At 32.9% G+C, this 23,067-nt stretch overlaps 1 protein-coding gene across 2 annotated transcripts in view; it reads right to left on the bottom strand.

Annotated features, from left to right (window-relative positions):
• Positions 1-2,962: 2,962 nt before the first annotated feature.
• The window catches only part of LOC100369194 (major vault protein-like), a 44,013-nt gene continuing 23,908 nt past the window's right edge, over positions 2,963-23,067 (bottom strand). The window contains exons 21-26 of one of the 2 annotated variants that reach the window (XM_006820663.3): positions 13,938-14,038; positions 10,096-10,276; positions 8,806-8,851; positions 8,375-8,520; positions 7,252-7,332; positions 2,963-4,090 (exon numbers count right to left, since the gene is read on the bottom strand). In XM_006820663.3, coding sequence (XP_006820726.3) covers positions 3,977-4,090; positions 7,252-7,332; positions 8,375-8,520; positions 8,806-8,851; positions 10,096-10,276; positions 13,938-14,038 — 669 coding nt within the window. In that variant the 3' untranslated portion in view covers positions 2,963-3,976. Of the gene's footprint in view, positions 4,091-7,251; positions 7,333-8,374; positions 8,521-8,805; positions 8,852-10,095; positions 10,277-11,763; positions 12,341-13,937; positions 14,039-23,067 lie in introns of those variants that run through there. The other variant, XM_085504462.1, reaches the window with a different exon arrangement.

The raw sequence follows: 23,067 nt of genomic DNA, 5'->3' as shown, positions 1-23,067 counted from the left end.
AACAATGGATGTGACCGTGATCTATTTAAAAAGGTTTCTCTGAACTGACAGGTGTATTGATTATCATATTTAACAGTCAATAACAAATAACAAATTGCTGATATCATTTTAAAACAAGCATCGTTTGATATTGTCATTAAGGTATACGTATTTCTCTGTACCAAACATCTTGGTCGGCGTTTTCTGTTGTATTACTTTTACGCATGGAACGACTAATCCACCCATCCACGCATGTTAGCAACATGCTTGCTGTAGTTATTATTGTCCTAATAAAACTGCATTCAACTAATTTTCGAAAACTTAAATAGGGGAAATATATAAAAAGACACATTCGAGAACGACAAAATGCTACTGGGAAAAAGTTTCAAGACAACTTATCTTTTGACAAATACAGCACATGGCGATGGGGTGAACTCATTTATATAAGTGATGGCGTACATACATACTCAGACCATCTATTATTTGACCACTTATTAGATCAGACCAGCTATGCTATGTAAAATCACATAAACATGGAGGCATTTAATGTCTGAATATGAGTTTGGTTTACTTTCTGGATTACGATGCCGGTTCACTGAAACAATATCAGTAGGAAACGGAAAAATGTCAGAATAAGGGCAAATGTCGGACAAATGCCTACTTGTATTACTATTTTCGGGTCAAAATAATCCGAGTCGGTTTAAAGATAATCTTATTTAATTTTATTTTAATTAAGTAGTCGCATATTGCAATGGGGAAGTTGTTCAGAAAGATGGAAATGATATATAGGAAAGCGGGATTTAAATTGGACAGCAAAGTATCTAACAATAAATCATATATCAGCAATTGTATACATGATTATTTGCACACATAGTCTACGTAAACATACATGAATTCACTCATTGCTGTTAGGCTGTTAAATCTAATCTTATTGGTCCGTCAGTTTAGTTTTTGCACTTCCACATGCGTGCATGATAAAATAGGGAAGATTCCTGTATTCCATTGATGACAACACAACTTTTGTACACTAGTATTTTTTCTCCACCGACAGATACTTATTGAAATGTGTGATGTAGATACAGTAAACAGTTTTGAGCCTTCAGATAATCAATGCAGCAACTCGAAAATGACATTTGTTTCTACGCATTTGTAATCATAAAACCAGTTGAAGTCGGTTAGCAAAAACAACGCTGTTGATACTGATAAAAATAACATTTATTAGCATTGAAAGGGTCTAAAAACAATAAATATCAACAGAAAAACACTATAAAAGCACTCATACATTTTCTCTTTTTTAAATTTCTATAGGCAGATGATTTCTTGGTACATTAGTTTCTTATCTCAGTTCCAAATCCGTGTGTATTGCCGATAAAATATCTCCGAAGAGCATATTAAATTAGAAATGTGCTCCCATAAGAAAAAGCTATCTATAACGACAACCTTTCACTGCTGTATTTGTCAGTGCTGAGAAGAATTTTCTTGTAAAAAAAATTGCATGCACGTATGTGCGATTCAAATGACATTACACGAGAAGCTCACACAGAGGCGGGTTAAAATCAAGAATTATATCAGATGCAAATGACAAATTAGCAGTTCGCGACAAAAACTAGAAACACGCAAAACTGTGAATGGAGGAATCACACGCGATGTAGTGAATGTGGACAATGCGGTCAAAGTTGAAAGCAAGCAAATTAAGAATTTGTTTTACTAGTACGACCTGTTTCCACATCACAGGTGCAGGAGACCTGCGAATAGCTAAAATAAAGGCACAACTGAAGAAAAAAATACAGGTTGCAATCTTAACAAGAAATATATCACACGATATAAAAGTTCTGTAGAAAACTAACATATATCATATTAATATGGCGACAATCTTGAATTTATGCAAAAAAGATGTGTTAATGCAAATACAGAATGTTAAATTGATGACATGTTTGGTTCAAGACATTCCAGTAGGTTTCATCAAGAATGTTTTTTATATCACTGAAAAATGTTGAGTAGAGTTGGAGATATGGCATGTTATGATATTAAAGCAGCCGTTTTGATTTAGGCAAATTAGCAAATTTCCGAAGAATGACACCTTGTTATCACGCTGTTTTTTCAGTGACAAAAACAAATTGTATAAACTCAATATCCAAGTTGCACACCTCGGCTGATGGACTAACATGTGTAAGAGACTAACTATATCCAAATAGTGACTGTAATTGGCTACTGATGATATGAACAAAAAAGAACTGTTTTAGACAGTTTCATTGTTTAATGACCAATTACTTTCCCTACCCACACAACTCCCTAGGTACAATTTTGTGATCCATGATGCTCTGCATTGCTAGGCAACCAAGAGCTGTTCCATTAATGATCTCTAATGATGGCTAGAATTGTGATTATACCCGTATTTCCAGAGTTAGGAAATATCTAAATATAGCAAGTAATTGGCAGTGACTCCTACACACAGAAACTGGCTAGAGCTGTTTCTTCAAGTTTGTAATACACTTGATCCATAACTAAGTCAGTAAACTAGTTTTGAAATGATACTGGTGTGATGATAGGAAATATATTGTATTGATGATAAGTTTATCAAATACGTATACGAAAATAGAACACACAATGTGATGTCAAGTGTCTGTGTCTCATACCAGCAAAGGGTACAACCAGTCATTTATTGTGTAGACAGGACACATTTTGTAACATAAAAGGTATAATATTTTCCTGATACTTAACATTTTTGCACTTTCCATAAAATATATCCATCTCCATACGTAAATTGTTATTTATGACAAGTCTTTTGACATTAATGACTTATAAGCAACCAAAAAATCGTCCTAAAAATGGGAATTGAGAAATCTCACAGTTGTCCCAGTATAAATGGTACATCATACAACGTCCATCATAAACATGAGGTATGTTATACAAGGCACCATGACCACATATAGGCAATTTACTACTCCTTTTATACCATACAATAACACTATTGTCATGAAAATTAGATTTGCATAATATGAAAATTTAATTAGTTGAATTAGTTAAAAAGTTAAAATATACAAATGAACATTTATCATATACAGTTTCCACAACATTAATTACCTTATTTATATTTACTCTAAAACATTATTTGCGTTTGATATTATGTACACTATTCATATTGGGTCTAATCAATTAATCAAAATTCTAACTCAAACAACTATGTACTAACTCAAACAACTATGTACAAGACCAAAGACACACAAGAGGCTGATAAATAATTTGTATGTAAATATGTATTCCAATATACACAAATGAGAGTATGAACGCAGTTGTACATTGGATGTCAAATAAGTATATACAATGACCAATGTCACCAAAACTATTAAACCACAGATGATAGAAACGGGTTCTCCTTTATAAAATAACATTACAACATTACATAATTCATGGCAACAATGTTGCATGTTGTGTTTCTGAATAACATTGTGGTAATTTATAAAGTTTATTGCTTGAATGTATCATATGTATGTATATAGCTGATATGTAAATATAATTTCTGAATAAATAATAAAAACAATAATCAAACACTATTCAACAACTGATCAATAAATGAGAATCACCAATAATCATCGAAAATTACAGCAGATGAAGTTAAGATAATGTTTGAATTGTAATCTAAAAATTCATTTAAAAATAGCCATCAGCAGATATATGATGAAATGCAGATAATATTTCTGTAAATTGATCAGTAAATCATTTAAATTGTATCATACATGTGTTGCTGTCCTAATAATTAGATGTTTATTATGTTTTCCTTGACAGATTTTTTATTATTTTTACTCACTCAGTTTGGTGACAAATTCTCAAATTAATCAACAAATAATACACAGGTTATTTTGAAAAAAATGGCTCGCTATTTTTATAATGAATGGTTTGGTTCAATGAATGCCCTGTGTTAGTGAAATGGTGCACCTGCCGGGATTAATATTTAGGACAACAAAGAAAAGTATCACTTCAAAGTTAGGCATACCATTCAGTTGTTCAAACCATTTCCTACAAGTCCTTGGGCAACATTGAAAAGGTTAAGAGGACTATCACCACTCATTATTAAGGTAGATTCTATACCAAGTCCTTTCAGCAAATCAACCTACAATCAAAAAGAAACAATTTAAATTATAAATGCAAATAATTCATAATAACCATAATTCTTAAGTATGACGTCATAACTGCAGTTAATGTCTTTAATATTGATCATATCAATTGGTTATATACATTAAAGAAATATAGTGTATTTATAATGTGCGTAGTGTGTCAGTCACACAGTGACAATATTTTCTCACAACAGAAAAAGGGATAATATTTGCACTGTGGGATCAAAACATAGACAGTGTCAATAAAAATGGTGATACTAATGAAAAAATGAAATGGACAGAATTATATATTTGTCTAGATAATTATGCGTGCCTGTCAGAATGATTATATATTTGTGCACACTTTTTAAACACAAAACACTCTTAAACTCTTGAATAATATGTTAATGAAAAAATCTAAAACTGATACTAAAACCAAAACATAACTAGAAATGCTTGCTCAAGTGTGAACTGAATTTAAATATTTGTTTCTGTTTACTGAACATTTAACATACACCCATCTCTGTCCCTGCATTGCTCATGCTGTTTTATATATAGATTCAAAACTAATGACATTGTAATTCGATCCATTGATCAAACTATTGTTATTGTAAGCTTAAAATAGTTAAAAGTTATAATTAACAAATAGTGTCAGATATTCAATTACACATTTAGTATGCAAGTGTAAAGTTTAAAACCATTAACTATTATTACAATAGATTAAACAGACTAAATATTTATTATATGACACAAACAGATAGCAGATATCCATGTATACAAACAACAAGCACACACACAGTTGGGAAAAACTGCTGCAAAAATACATAAAAAACATACTGAAACAGTTCGGCAAACTATCTTATTAAAGTGCACAGATTGAACAAACAATTATCAGTCATAGTCCAAAATCAATATGCATATACCACGTATTAAATCCTTTGGGCAAACTATAATTAGAGAATCAACAAAACATGCTGAAAGTAAATAATTGTTATGCAAATTAGCTAATTAACATGTGCAGAATAATTCCAAAGTATGCATGTATTAAGTTTAAACCCCATCTGAGAAAACAGCTGTTGGGAATTTAAAAGCATGATTAAAATAGTTTAATATTATGCAAACTCGCTACTTAATTAGTATGCATGGATCCAATCTACCCAGTGATTCTTTGGATATTGATTTGACACCCACATCCATCCATCCAAACAGGCACATTATAACAAGTCTCCCTTTCTGATCTGCACACACGAGCCAAAAAGTATAACTTAATAATAAAGGTGATTGCTGATATGTGAATAGTATTGGCCTGATGTGTTTTCTCAAACAAAACTATAAAGTCAACAAAGTATAATTATATTTCTGATGTTGTTGCAAAATGTATTAGTGTAGAAAAGATTTCCATGAAACAGCATCGATGCAAAGATAATAGCCAGAAATATGTTTGGTTACTAAAACTGAGGCAATGATAGTATTCATCGTTTGAAATATTCACGTTTGGATTTGTCCAGAATTTAATAAAATTATGTCACACTAATCAGTGGAAATTCCAAGTCCCAACATTATCATTGATAAGCATGTGTTCCATCCAAATCAATCCTACGGATTTGTCTTATCTAGGCAAATAAAGACCTGAATATACATATAATGGCATATATGTACAGTGCTCATTAAAACACATGTTTATTGGATATCTTATGCTTAAATCAATTATGACATAACTGTGTTTGTCTGCATCTATCAATTTATTGTAATTATTCCAAGGACAACTGTTATTAGTTTTTCATTTGTGAACCAGTTTAAATATTCACAATGTGTTATTGTAATCACAATTTCATTTGGTTATTGATTGATTTATAATATATCTGAAGACATTTTCCAAATTTAAAAATTTCTAAATTCTTTTTTCGAATGACTTTAATATTATCACATTGTATAAAGTACATGATGTAGTTTGTGACATTCTGTTTAATCAACAACAAACACCAATTGAAAGTTTGTGTTATCAATCACTTGATTAATTGTAACAGCTTACATGCACCACATCTAAACAGCTGTTGGATGATAATGGATCAGTTGTGAACAAGGATCCATCAATAATTCAATATATCATGTAATTCTTAATTGATATAATTTTTTAAGCTGGTTCAAAATTAATTTCTTTCATAAGTATAGGTTTTGGCAGGGATGTAGATGAGATTTTTTTATTTTATAATTGCAATCAATCACCCTAAATTCAAGTATGGTTAAAATAGCAGTGTTAGGTTACATAATTATGAATAAATCTCTGACTGGGTCATTAAAATGAAAAAGGGGCATGTCATGTATATTATTATTAACATCTAATAACAAGATTTGTATAACATATTATTTCAAAAGATAACTAATTAGCTAATTATTATAACATATTATTTCAAACTTGAATTAATTGTTAAACATTGTCTTTGCAATCCGAAGTATTACGTCATTGCATCATAGGAAATCTAATTTGAATGGCGTTTCATTTGGTATGTATACAAGCATTACCTGAGGTGTCAATCCTGTATGCTGATACAGATTAATATTTTTATTGAGAATAATTTGAATAACCAGTGACTGACAGTCAATCATTTCTCATTGAACTAGTAAATTATGTCAAAATTATAAGATTATGAAGTATTCTGAATGCTGAAATGACCAATTTCGTGGAACATTCCAGCAAGAGGCATTCCCATGGAGCGAAATGTTCATACAAAGTCTGGTCGCCTTCTTTCCTTTTATAAATCCATAGCCACGTCCAAAGCACAAGTAAAATATACTAAGTTACTAATTTAATATACAATTAGGCAATTTCATATTCACAGATTTGTAAACAAAATTGTTTGTCCTATAGTACATGATTATCAAGTAGCTGGTTTCACATAACATTTAATTTGTGTATAATAGATAGCAGAATGAAATTTCATTAAAAATAAAGTGATGATTTGTTTTAAGCAATTATAATGCAAAAATGTGTTGTTTTTTGTATGAACCCTAAATGTCAGCCATTTTAAACAACATAACATCACATGTATCTTTGTGTGAATTGTTGAATAACATTCTAGATATATAAAGACATACACATTTTCCTACTCCAGATTTCATGTAAAAAATTATTGTTTACTGCAAAAGTAAAGGTTGTTATCTTCATGGATATACCAACCTGCTGCTGAGGCCCTGCTTTAGCTATCTCAGCCACTGTATTGGCACCAAGTGCATTTATCATTTCACTGAACTGTGACACCTAGAAAGAATAAAGTTTGATGATTACTGACAGGTGGCGTGATTAATTGAAACAATGCTATGTAATCTTGGATTATAAAAACATGTGATAAGAATAATACCAGGTTGTATAATGGAGTGTAGGCATATAGATTTTTCTAAGTGAACTATGATGCTATACATCACATCTTGTATAACTTATCACAGGATAGATCAAAAATATATATTTCAGTTCAAGGTCACATACAGTCATACTTGATTTGTATCGTTATCCTGAGCTTCTGGGTGTGTAAACAACCCAGTAATTATCATGAAAACGGTTAATGTTGGTGAGCTGATGTATTAATTTCAGAATTATTATTCAGAAGAATAATCAGTTGAATAAAAATAATTCTTATATAAATAATTCAAATTCGGGAATATTCATGATATTTATGATATAAACGGGTGCTTAGGAATACCGCCAGGGTAGCATCAATCCTCACCTGCTGCTTGGATACAAATATCTAATATCTAATAATTTAGAGTGAATAATTGGCTGGTATAGTATCAAAAGAAAATGTAATATATGGTCAGAAATTAAACAGGATATGCTATTCATGCATTTTTGTATCCAAACTGAATTTCATTTGTCTAGGCTCTATACAGAGATACGAAACATGAAACGAATCATCATAGACATGTATCATAACATGTATAATGTATGGAACAAATTTAAACAAAAAATTACAAAGCATGCATAAGATATCACATTTTAAAAAAACAAAATGGCTGCCAGTCAGCCATTTTGAATTGAATCAATAAACCAATGCATGTGCATATGTTCCAGATAAAATACTATGCACATGCAAAGAATGAACAGATTTGGTACACAGAGTTCTGATTTTATGACTTCGGATGGTTGGAAAGACAGATGAACGGAGACCGAATTATGAGGTCCCATTTCAAACTGTGTTTTCCAACGACAACTAAATAATTAATGTGGCTCCAATTGTTTGTATATTAAACACATAAGCATAAACCCTTCTGTTGCACATCAAGAACTGTTTATCACGAATACATACCTCGATATCAACTAAGTCTCTTGATTTATTCACTTCCAATTCAATTTGATGACTTTTGTAAGCTAATTCAGCTGCTCGAGTTTCCTCAAGTGATTCAAGTTCAGTGTTAGCCTCAATTTCTTCAGCATGTGCTTTCAAACGAGCAACTGTATGAAAAACAGAAATATCAGAAATCCAGTGATCAGTTGACATAATTAGCAATAACCCCTGTCAAAGGCAGATATATCACAAGATATTACATAATTGTAAGTGGTATAGACTTTTGCAGGGGTTATTTACATTATTATTATGAAGATGGCAAATAGACACATTTGTGAGGTGAAAATTACTTTATATCCATGTATGGCCAACAATTCACACTCATCCTAGTGGCATATATCATGATCGGTGCTGATTAGCGATGCTTTGATTTACGAAACATTATTACTCACCTTCAATTTCACTTCTACCTTCAATAAGTAATTTTTCTGCTCGTGCCTTGAAAAAACAACAGAAATATTCTCCTACATAAATTAATTGGAAAATATCTATAAAAAATGTATAAATTTTACATTTGGTAACTGAATGCTTTTAGATAAACAGATTAATAGGTTAATGTAATTCAATCTTCCAACATGTTATACTGACATGACACAGTCCCTGGGAAATAGTAAAAACAAAATAGAAATGAAACTATTCAGCTAATTCAAATCAGACCCATAAAACAAAAGTATGTGCATCTAGGTGCATGACAGTTTATATATGTTCTAAGTTTAAAGGAAATTTGTCTACACATGCCCCAGATTGCTTGGTTTTGATGCATTTAAAACAAATGTTAGTGGAAGTTCATATTGTTAAGTTGTTCTGCTTTCAAATCATGTTGATTTCAAATTAGGTTATACAGGGTGAGATGCTTGTATTCACCATCCAAGTATTTTACAGCACTGAAAAATTAACTCACTTTAGAAAATTTGAAGTTGAAATATTGGAAATAAAAATAAAAATTAACTTGATTTGACATAAAAAAAAATCTGTGTTTCGGCCATCTTTTCTATTTTCCGCTAAACCTATAAGTTATCATATACTACTGTACCGTGAGAAATATTGAAAATTCCAAAATAAACCATTGAAAAAGAATTATAGGCTTTCCATTAACATTATTTTACATCAACATGCCAAGTTTGAATGATATCTGCAGCAGAATTTCTATGAAAATGCTGCAAACACAGATGGATAGGAGGACATATGGAAAAGTTGTGATTTTTTTCAGGCTGTAAATATTGTTCTATCGTAAGGTGATGTAGAGTGCTGATCTCATGAATTACTGTTATTACTGACATATTAATTTTAATATGATCTATTGTGATTGCTTAACTACTTGTGTGAATAATAAAAATATTAGTAAAAGCAATTACCAAGGTTTCAATTCATATAACATGATGGGTAATGGTGCTATACACTATTGGCATATAAGCTTGACTGAACTTATCAGTCATAATTAAACCTTTTTAAGTGTTATCAACTTCAACTGCCCTTTCATAAATCTGCTTCTTTCCATTATACAATTGTCATCAAAATCTACATCATACATATCCTGCCAGTATTTGTTCAAAATTACAGAAATGTGTTTGCACTACCATTTGTCCATAAAAAGTATTTAATGGTATTATTGTGACCTTTAACGATACCCAATTATTATACACATAACAAAGAGGAAGACTATTAAAGTACAGTAATCCAACCTGAGCCTCGGCTTTAGCTTGTCCTGTTGATTCCACAGCTGCAGTAACTGCTTTCAATTCATACAGCTCATTTCTAGATCTTTCAGCCGCCTGCTCGTTCAATATTTTCTGTCTCTCTAGTAGACCACGGGCTTCTTGCTCTATTCGTCTGGCTTCATGAAAAGCAGTAGCCTCAATAGATCTGTGAGATTACGTACATACATACATACAAATGTTGGTGTGAAAGTGCTTGTCATGTGGGACTTTTTATAGACACCCTGCCTTAATTCATTCTATATATCATGGCATTTCATTCTGATAAAGCACTTATTTTCTATATCTCGATACTATTTAATAAAAAGCAAGGCAATCTGATTTGTTCCTAGAGTGACCTTTTGATTATTTCAAAATCAGCTAATATATCAAAATACTGGTGGTTTTACACAATATTTCTTGAATTATTATTAGGAAGTATGTTAATTAGTTTATTCCTGGTAGTTTCAGATGTCGGCTAAAATGTGTGTGTGATATAAAGTTGTAAATTTTCCCAGCATCAACTTCTCTGTGAAAATAAATTTATGGAAAGCTATGACTGTCGTATCCTAGTCATTGCCATTACACGATAGGCATTTGCCATTACATGATAGGCATTCGCAATAACATGATAAGCATTCACAATAACATAATAGGCATTTACAACAACCTGATAGGCAATCACGATAATATGGTAGGCATTCACCAAAACATGATAGACATTTGCCATTACATGATAGGCATTCGCAATTACATGATAGGCATTAACCATAACATGATAGGCATTCGGAATAACCAGATAGGCAATCACGATAATATGATAGGCATTGACCATAACATGACTGGCAGTTGCCACAGGGGTCATCCCAGTTGTTCGAAGGTTTAAGAAACAGAAGGTCCACAAGACCCAAATTGCAAATCAAAAGTCTGAAGTTTGAGAATACATGAATACATTTCTTGACAATATGAAATGAATATCCAGACTATATACATATGGCGTCTGAACTAAGTTAATAACAATAAACACAAGATCACCTTTGAACAAAAATATAATATATATAATATAAATTTCCCCTGTATTTGGAAAGATGTGGCAGTCAACCTTCAAATGCTAATATGCTTATTATGCTTTGCTAATAACAGCAAATATCGTCTGGAATACAAAGTTCCCATCTGTTTTATTGTGTTTATTAATCAATTGTATTCAATACAGGTTTGGGTGTGATTATTATCAGACAAATATTAATTATTTGAAACGCCAATTAAATTAGTTGAATGTTGACATGCGTCATATGTTGAATAAAATTGTAGTGTAATGAACACAAAGAAGTCATTATTATAGTAATTAGTTTCTTTGGCAGTTTTGAAACTTTGAATAGAGATATTTATCGTTCAAAAAACATGATGAATACTGTCACGGCTGGTGGAAGTACATATCAGTAAAAACCACAATTTGTAATTATACTTTTATATTTTTCGGTATCGCTTATGCTAGGCTTTATAATTTTGAAACAAATTTAAACATTTCTATTTTAGCCAGCATGTGGAAACTATATACTATTTATGAAATACATCATTCGGCCGATTACTGCATTGAGTTAAATTTTTTTGAATAAAGAAACAAAATTTCTATCAAATTTAATGTTGGATATTTATTCATTTAATAATAACCATGACAGCCAATCAGATTTGGGCATTACAGGTAGACTTATTCCTATGTTGACCTGCTGACACATTTGTATGTCTAGCTCTAGCCAGATAACTTCCTCCTCAATGTACCTGATTTATACCAATAAATTGTCAAGGAAACGTAGATACGCGGCAATATTTATGAAATGGTTAGTTTGTGTTCACTATTGGAGAGAAAACTGGAATTTTGTAGAAATTTTGCATGATTTTTAGTCTTATTTGCATGTTTTGTTTCGCCAGTGTGCTCAGCTACAAGCTTTGAGACATTTGATCAGCGATTGCATAGTTCGTCTACCTCAAGAATCTGAGAGTCGTGAACTTTGTTTTGGTTTTGTTAAGTATTTTGTGTGTTTTGACAATATATCGACGTATTATGTTCAATATTTTTTTGTTGAATGAGAATGGTGACATAAACCTATACTCAAGCTCCGTGTGCAGCATGTTTCAGTATTCTAATGCGAACTTGAACTTGAACTATAGCTGCACGTGCATACAGTCATGTGGCATCAGGTGTGGTTGTATAAATATCGTCAGGCTGAAGCTGCTGAAATTAAGATTATCAACACAACCGTGAAAGTAAAAACGCATTCATGATAAAACTCAAAAGAATTCAATCACTGCTCTTGAACTCTTTCAACTCGTATATTTGTGTTCATACATGCATTCAGAACTACAAGCAAAAGATTGCCTGGAAGATTGCAATGATTGAGTGCGCAATTTCGGTCATGTGGGATCCACAGAGGTCAGATGACGTCTCATGACATCTCACCTGTCAGAGTCTGACCTCTCTCTTAGAGTTATTAAAGTGTATGTCCACCTCTAATGGGGTGAACATTTGTATATTGACGAATTCAACATGAAGCAAATGATGTCACTTTTTAATCTCTGAAACAACATTATGTATTACCCAGAACTACATGAATAAAACACAAAACAGGGCAAAATTTCTTTTCATTATATATGAGCCCTGAGTCATATGAGGATTAATATTTTGAAAAAACATGATATGTGTATACTGATTTTGTGTTAAGCAGTTTGACAATCTGAAAACCTAAATACAATAAAAGTAACAAAGTTTCTCCCATACAAGTTAGCCACCGTGTTTAAATCATTTTTAGTACAATTAAAGTGTTGAATATGTTGGAAGAGAACTGTTTCACCATCTCAAAACAAAACAATATTGTAAATATATCGATTAAAGAAAAGAGTCTGAAATCGCTGTGAACTAGACAACGAACTATGTGTTCCTGGCTATCCCCTCCCCCTGATGGCATATATATATATGTGTGTTCACAGTGAGAATATACATGCGTTCATAGTGAGCATATACATGAGTTCACAATGAGCATATACATGTGTTCACAGTGAGCATATACATGTGTTCACAGTGAGCATATACATGTGTTCACAGTTAGCATATACATGTGTTCACAGTGAGCATATGCATGTGTTCGTAGTGAGCATATGCATGTGTTCATAGTGAGCATATATATGTGTTCACAGTGAGCATATACATGTGTTCACAGTTAGCATATACATGTGTTCACAGTGAGCATATACATGTGTTCACAGTGAGCATATGCATGTGTTCATAGTAAGCATATATATATATGTGTTCACAGTGAGCATATATATATGTGTTCATAGTGAGCATATGCATGTGTTCATAGTAAGCATATATATATATATATATGTTCACAGTGAGCATATATATATGTGTTCACAGTGAGCATATACATGTGTTCACAGTTAGCATATACATGTGTTCACAGTGAGCATATACATGTGTTCACAGTGAGCATATGCATGTGTTCATAGTAAGCATATATATATATGTGTTCACAGTGAGCATATGCATGTGTTCATAGTGAGCATATACATGAGTTCACAGTGTACATGTGTTCACAGTGAACATATAGATATGTTCATAGTGAGCATATACATGTGTTCACAGTGAGCATATTGATAAGTTCATAGTGAGCATATGCATGTGTTCATAGTGAGCATATACATGTGTTATTAGTGAGCATATACAATCAGAATGAATGTCTAATATATAGCACTGCAGCAAGTTTATATTACTAACAATAAGAGTGAACTAAAATATAATAAGATAATACACCGACAAAATACTGACTTACTTTGTAGATATTTCAATTGCCATTTGAACAGATTTCATTAAACTGTCCCTCATGTGAGTATCAACTGGTTCTATACTTTGAATGTCGATATTAGTAACACACTGAAAAAACAAGTGAATAACACTAATTTGAGTGTCTTAACATAAGGCAAACATTACACCATCACTCAGACTTAACTTAGATAGTGTAGGTTTGAGACATCAGTGATCCAGAAAAACAGGTAGGTGCAAAGAGAAACAAGCAGCCTCTCGGCTGAGATAGCTCCGCTGTTAGCAAGGCACATTTCAATTAAAGAACTGAAGATATCATTAGAAAATGAACAATATGTATAGTATGTATAGCAATCGGACTTGCTGTTTTCAACAAGAATTCAAAAATATCACTTTTTACCAAAAATGACATAAATATTCATCAAAATTAGATAATTGAATATATTATCACGAAATGAACAAATCCGAGAGAGGTCCACATGTAGTACCTATATACGTAATATCAAAGCAATCGGACTTGCGGTTTTTAACAAGTCAAAAATATCACTTTTTACCAAAAATTACATAAATATTCATCAAAATTAGATAATTGAATATATCATTACGAAATGAACAAATTCGAGAGAGGTCCACATGTAGTACCAAATATATATGTAATATCAAAGCAATTGGACTTTTGGTTTTTAACAAGAAGTCGAAAATATCACTTTTTACCAAAAATTACAAAAATATTCACCAAATTAGAGAATTGAATATATCATCACGAAATGAACAAATCTGAGAAAGGTCCACATGTAGTAATTATATATGTAATATCAAAGCAATTGGATTTGCGGCTTTTAACAAGAAGTCAAAAATATCACTTTTTATCAAAAAATACAAAAATATTCACCCAAATTAGAGAATTGAAGATATCATGAAATGAACAAATCTAAGAGAGGTCTACCCCAGGTACATACACACCAAGTATCAAAGCATCCAGGCTTGTAGTTTTCAAGAAGCAGTCAAAAAAGTAAAACATTGACACAGACGACGGGCGCCGACGGACAATCACTCATATGATAAGCTCCGCTCGACAAAGTCGACAGCGGAGCTAAAAAATGATTATGCCATCATCCTTCAAGAACTGAATATAGACAGATTCAAAGAAAATGGCCAATACATTTAGTATTTTTAAAAATGGTGTCCTGAGATCTTCATACATTGCATGTTAACACAGTTGCTTATATTCCCTGATGTCCTTAGTGACACTTTGAATCTACACATGTATCTCCTGTATATGCTCACTTGAAAGACCTGTCACTTCAAATGTGGAGATAAATATTATACTAATCGCAAAGAAGCTAGATTAAAACAAAAGGTTTCAAAACACTTTTCGTTCTATTTACCTAATATCACACGAGAGAGGACTAGACAACTGAATAATTGGTGAATACACGAGTCATACATGTATATACTTATATACTAGCAGTTTTGAAGATGAATATTAAATAATTTCACTGCACTGTATGTTGAATCATAATGGATTGCCACAAAAAATATATCACATCTAACTTCAGCATGCTTTTCAAACCAGACTGTCATAGGAAACTCTAATAAGGCAGAATAAAAACTCATCTTCTCCAAGCTATCTGCCATGAAGAAGAAAATGATGGATAATGACAGTGAAATACAAGCTTCCAAAACGTCCAATTTCTAGTATTCAAAATTTGATTCCTGATTATCTATGATTTTTTCAGCCAAAGAGAAGAAATTCACAAATTAAACTACAATTTGCAGTTGTATAGTAACCAGAAGTAAAACAATGACATAGTCCCTGTCTGTATTTGGATGTATGTGCTTTTGAGGACACAAGACAATGACGAATTACCTGTCTGTATTTGGATGTATGTGCTTTTGAGGACACAAAACAATGACATCGTCCCTGTCTGTATTTGGATGTATGTGCATTTGAGGACACAAGACAATGACATATTACCTGTCTGTATTTGGATGTATGTGCTTTTGAGGACACAAGACAATGACATATTATCTGTCTGTATTTGGATGTATGTGCATTTGATTACACAAGACAATGTCATAGTCCCTGTCTGTATTTGGATGTATGTGCATTTGAGGACACAAGACAATGACATATTACCTGTCTGTATTTGGATGTATGTGCTTTTGAGGACACAAGACAATGACATATTACCTGTCTGTATTTGGATTTATGTGCATTTGAGGACACAAAACAATGACATAGTTCCTGTCTGTATTTGGATTTATGTGCATTTGAGGACACAAAACAATGACATAGTTTCTGTCTGTATTTGGATTTATGTGCATTTGAGGACACAAAACAATGACATAGTTCCTGTCTGTATTTGGATTTATGTGCATTTGAGGAGACAAAACAATGACATAGTCCGTGACTGTATTTGGATTTATGTGCATTTGAGGACACAAAACAATGACATAGTCCCTGTCTGTATTTGGATGTATGTGCTTTTGAGGAGAAAAAACAATGACATAGTCCCTGTCTGTATTTGGATGTATGTGCTTTTGAGGACACAAAACAATGACATCGTCCCTGTCTGTATTTGGATGTATGTGCTTTTGAGGAGACAAAACAATGACATCGTCCCTGTCTGTATTTGGATGTATGTGCTTTTGAGGACACAAAAATATGGCATAGTCCCTGTCTGTATTTGGATGTATGTGCTTTTGAGGAGACAAAACAATGACATAGTTCCTGTTTGTATTTGGATGTATGTGCATTTGAGGAGACAAAACAATGACATAGTCCCTGTCTGTATTTGGATTAATGTGCATTTGAGGACACAAATCAATGAAATAGTCCCTGTCTGTATTTGGATTAATGTGCTTTTGAGGACACAAAACAATGACATCGTCCCTGTCTGTATTTGGATGTATGTGCATTTGAGGACACAAGACAATGACATATTACCTGTCTGTATTTGGATGTATGTGCTTTTGAGGACACAAGACAATGACATATTACCTGTCTGTATTTGGATGTATGTGCATTTGATTACACAAGACAATGACATAGTCCCTGTCTGTATTTGGATGTATGTGCATTTGAGGACACAAGACAATGACATATTACCTGTCTGTATTTGGATGTATGTGCTTTTGAGGACACAAGACAATGACATATTACCTGTCTGTATTTGGATTTATGTACATTTGAGGACACAAAACAATGACATAGTCCATGTCTGTATTTGGATGTATGTGCATTTGAGGACACAAAACAATGACATATAGTCCCTGTCTGTATTTGGATTTATGTGCATTTGATGACACAAAACAATGACATAGTTCCTGTCTGTATTTGGATTTATGTGCATTTGAGGAGACAAAACAATGACATAGTCCGTGTCTGTATTTGGATTTATGTGCATTTGAGGACACAAAACAATGACATAGTCCCTGTCTGTATTTGGATGTATGTGCTTTTGAGGAGAAAAAACAATGACATAGTCCCTGTCTGTATTTGGATGTATGTGCTTTTGAGGACACAAAACAATGACATCGTCCCTGTCTGTATTTGGATGTATGTGCTTTTGAGGAGACAAAACAATGACATCGTCCCTGTCTAAATTTGGATGTATGTGCTTTTGAGGACACAAAAATATGGCATAGTCCCTGTCTGTATTTGGATGTATGTGCTTTTGAGGAGACAAAACAATGACATAGTTCCTGTTTGTATTTGGATGTATGTGCATTTGAGGAGACAAAACAATGACATAGTCCCTGTCTGTATTTGGATTAATGTGCATTTGAGGACACAAATCAATGACATAGTCCCTGTCTGTATTTGGATTAATGTGCATTTGAGGACACAAATCAATGACATAGTCCCTGTCTGTATTTGGATTAATGTGCATTTGAGGACACAAATCAATGTCATAGTCCCTGTCTGTATTTGGATTAATGTGCATTTGATGACACAAAACAATGACATAGTCCCTGTCTGTATTTGGATGTATGTGCTTTTGAGGACACAAGACAATGACATATTACCTGTCTGTATTTGGATGTATGTGCATTTGATTACACAAGACAATGACATAGTCCCTGTCTGTATTTGGATGTATGTGCATTTGAGGACACAAGCCAATGACATATTACCTGTCTGTATTTGGATGTATGTGCTTTTGAGGACACAAAACAATGACATATTACCTGTCTGTATTTGGATTTATGTGCATTTGAGGACACAAAACAATGACATAGTTCCTGTCTGTATTTGGATTTATGTGCATTTGAGGACACAAAACAATGACATAGTTCCTGTCTGTATTTGGATTTATGTGCATTTGAGGACACAAAACAATGACATAGTTCCTGTCTGCATTTGGATTTATGTGCATTTGAGGACACAAAACAATGACATAGTCCCTGTCTGTATTTGGATGTATGTGCATTTAATGACACAAAACAATGATATAGTCCCTGTCTGTATTTGGATGTATGTGCTTTTGAGGACACAAAACAATGATATAGTTCCTGTCTGTATTTGGATGTATGTGCATTTGAGGACACAAAACGATGACATAGACCCTGTCTGTATTTGGATGTATGTGCATTTGAGGACACAAAACAATGACATAGTTCCTGTCTGTATTTGGATTTATGTGCATTTGAGGACACAAAACAATGACATAGTCCCTGTCTGTATTTGGATGTATGTGCATTTGAGGACACAAAACAATGACATAGTCCCTGTCTGTATTTGGATTTATGTGCATTTGATGACACAAAACAATGACATAGTTCCTGTCTGTATTTGGATTTATGTGCATTTGAGGAGACAAAACAATGACATAGTCCGTGTCTGTATTTGGATTTATGTGCATTTGAGGACACAAAACAATGACATAGTCCCTGTCTGTATTTGGATGTATGTGCTTTTGAGGAGAAAAAACAATGACATAGTCCCTGTCTGTATTTGGATGTATGTGCTTTTGAGGACACAAAACAATGACATCGTCCCTGTCTGTATTTGGATGTATGTGCTTTTGAGGAGACAAAACAATGACATCGTCCCTGTCTGTATTTGGATGTATGTGCTTTTGAGGACACAAACATATAGCATAGTCCCTGTCTGTATTTGGATGTATGTGCTTTTGAAGAGACAAAACAATGACATAGTTCCTGTTTGTATTTGGATGTATGTGCATTTGAGGAGACAAAACAATGACATAGTCCCTGTCTGTATTTGGATTAATGTGCATTTAATGACACAAAACAATGATATAGTCCCTGTCTGTATTTGGATGTATGTGCTTTTGAGGACACAAAACAATGATATAGTTCCTGTCTGTATTTGGATGTATGTGCATTTGAGGACACAAAACGATGACATAGACCCTGTCTGTATTTGGATGTATGTGCATTTGAGGACACAAAACAATGACATAGTTCCTGTCTGTATTTGGATGTATGTGCATTTGAGGACACAAAACGATGACATAGACCCTGTCTGTATTTGGATGTATGTGCATTTGAGGACACAAAACAATGACATAGTTCCTGTCTGTATTTGGATTTATGTGCATTTGAGGACACAAAACAATGACATAGTCCCTGTCTGTATTTGGATGTATGTGCATTTGAGGACACAAAACAATGACATAGTCCCTGTCTGTATTTGGATTTATGTGCATTTGATGACACAAAACAATGACATAGTTCCTGTCTGTATTTGGATTTATGTGCATTTGAGGAGACAAAACAATGACATAGTCCGTGTCTGTATTTGGATTTATGTGCATTTGAGGACACAAATCAATGACATAGTCCCTGTCTGTATTTGGATGTATGTGCTTTTGAGGAGAAAAAACAATGACATAGTCCCTGTCTGTATTTGGATGTATGTGCTTTTGAGGACACAAAACAATGACATCGTCCCTGTCTGTATTTGGATGTATGTGCTTTTGAGGAGACAAAACAATGACATCGTCCCTGTCTGTATTTGGATGTATGTGCTTTTGAGGACACAAAAATATGGCATAGTCCCTGTCTGTATTTGGATGTATGTGCTTTTGAAGAGACAAAACAATGACATAGTTCCTGTTTGTATTTGGATGTATGTGCATTTGAGGAGACAAAACAATGACATAGTCCCTGTCTGTATTTGGATTAATGTGCATTTGAGGACACAAATCAATGACATAGTCCCTGTCTGTATTTGGATTAATGTGCATTTGAGGACACAAATCAATGACATAGTCCCTGTCTGTATTTGGATTAATGTGCATTTGAGGACACAAATCAATGACATAGTCCCTGTCTGTATTTGGATTAATGTGCATTTGAGGACACAAATCAATGACATAGTCCCTGTCTGTATTTGGATTAATGTGCATTTGAGGACACAAATCAATGACATAGTCCCTGTCTGTATTTGGATTAATGTGCATTTGAGGACACAAAACAATGACAATCAAATGACAATTAAATTGACATGCATATAAAACCATTAAGTCTTATGTCCTCAGACTCAATGGGAAGGCTAAATCCACTGGCTGAGATTTAACAAAAGCGACTCTGGGGAAAACTTAGATAAGGTCTGAAAGTGCTTGTGTTTGACTGGGACTGGTTGACACCAGGATAGTGCATCAAAATGCCATTTTAGAGATGGCTCCACAAACCTGCTATGTAGTTCCAAACATGAATATGGGTTCTGGGGCAAAAGTACCGGGGTATGCACTATACGTCAACACTTATATTTATTATATAATTGGCCATGAACTATATTATTTATTATGAATTTGATGAGTAGTTCTTGAGATATTGGTAGAGAAGCTGAAATTTGGTAAAATATCATGCAAATTAGACAATTACTACATATGGATATCAAACCAAAACTTGTAATGTGTGCGCATTGTATGGCCATCAATGTACCAAGTCTCATTTGAAATGAGATGATTAGTTCTTGTGATATCATGATTGAAAAGCTAAATATTATCTAATTAATTAATTAATTAATTAATCTGCATTGAATTTTAACTGCAAAATAATCAGGTCTGGGCATTGTAATCTATGCATGTACCAAATTTCATTGAAAAGCAATGAATGATTCTTGAGATATCTATGGAAAGGCTGAAAACTGATTGTTATGCATAAATTTCTACCTAAAATTGTTACATACATGTAGAAATAAATAGTATGGAAACTAGATCATATATTGGACAGTGGAATGAAAATAACATATCCAAACATAGATCTTTATACAAAAAATTTGCAAGACATGTCTGAACAAGCAGCCTGTCGGCTGAGATAGCACATTTCAATTAAGAACTAGATATATCATTAAAAAATGAACAATATGTATAGTATCAAAGCAATCAGACTTGTGGTTTTTAACAAGAAGTCGAAAATATCACTTTTTACCAAAAATAACAAAAATATTCATCAAAATTAGAGAATTAAAGATATCATCACGCAATGAACAAATCTGAGTGAGGTCTACCTGTAGTACCTATATATATACATATAGACGTGAAGTTTTCAACAAGAAGTCGAAAATATCACTTTTAACTAAAAATTACAAAAATATTAAGCAAAATTAGAGAATTGAAGATATCATCACAAAATGAACAAATCTGAGAGAGGTCCACATGTAGTACCTATATATGTAATATCAAAGCAATCGGACTTGCGGTTTTTCACAAGAATTTGAAAATATCACTTTTTAATAAAAATGACAAAAATATTCACCAAAATTAGAGAATTAAAGATATCATCACGAAATGAACAAATCTGAGAGAGGTCAGCATGCAGTACCTATATACGTAATATCAAAGCAAGCACACTTGCCGTTTTTAACAAGAAGTCGAAAATATCACTTTTTACCAAAAATGACAAAAATATTCACCACAGCTCCACTGTGTTGACTCTGTCTAAAAATTGTCTGTTGTGCTGCAATTGAATACATTAGAAAATTGATCTGTAATAATAGTGCTCCAGGTGAAACATACTGTACTTTCTTTTTTTTATAAAATTGATATACTTGATGATAGATAATATTTGGTAATCAATGTAAGAGACTACAGGGGGTATTCAAAATAGATGTTTCGAGCAATGGCTCTTCTTTAGTAACATTTAAGAAACAACCTTTTGAAGAGCGTAACAAATTTGATTTCACTAAAGTTACAACATTTACATGTCATGGCCGCCAGTATTTTCAGCTAGCAAATGAATCACACTACAAGTTTATCAATAGCAGATTCTACACAATTACTGCTTTGGTATTGTTTAGTGAAAATTAATTAGCTGGGAATATGAATCAGCATATCATTCATGAACAATTCAAAAAACAGGGGACCAAGAATTGACCCCGAAGCATGCCAGATGATATTTAATCTACTTCACAAAGAAACAAAATCATTGAGTACGACACATGGGATCACATGTCTTGATGTAAACCTTAATCCTGCTAGCCCCATGTACTTTTACATTGACTTGACCAGATAAGGGGGTATACTATAAAACTGAAATGTGTATAAAAGGACATGATTTGCTATAATCAGTATAAATAACATTTGTAAGGTCCTTTCAATCTACCTGAATCAACATATACTAAGCCAGCACAAATTATTTTTTTCAGTGTCCTTGAGAGAGGTGAATAGCATGGAAATTTTGAAAGAGACCCATCCTCCAAAAGATAGCCCTGGGTGTTGTATATGGCAAATGCGGTCTCTATTTAAAGAGTGAATAGCATACTAGACTAAATGTAAAGCAACCAAGCCATGCATGGCACAGTCCCTGTTAGTTATCAAATCTAAGTTATATTGTTTTGTTTATAGTAATATAGTACAAGCACTTGTTCATATTGAGAGATATTAATTGTTCTGGAACAGCATTAATTAAAACAAAATGGCTACCGGTCGGCCATTTTTAATCGGATTGTCAAACCAATATATCTGTATAACATTGACATGATGTATAATGAATAAATAAAATGTTAACATAAGTCAAAGCATGTCAGAGATATGGCTCTACAATTGCATTCAATAAAACAAAATGGCCACCAGTCAGCTATTTTTAATCCGATCTGAAAAACAAAATGATGTGCATCAAGGTCCCATAATATCCAATGTATGTAACAAGTTTGAACAAAATCC

Source organism: Saccoglossus kowalevskii, chromosome 10 (genome assembly GCF_978046115.1).
Source record: "Saccoglossus kowalevskii chromosome 10, keSacKowa6.1, whole genome shotgun sequence".
Classification (NCBI taxonomy): domain Eukaryota; kingdom Metazoa; phylum Hemichordata; class Enteropneusta; family Harrimaniidae; genus Saccoglossus; species Saccoglossus kowalevskii.
This window is presented reverse-complemented; position numbering and strand designations above follow the sequence as displayed.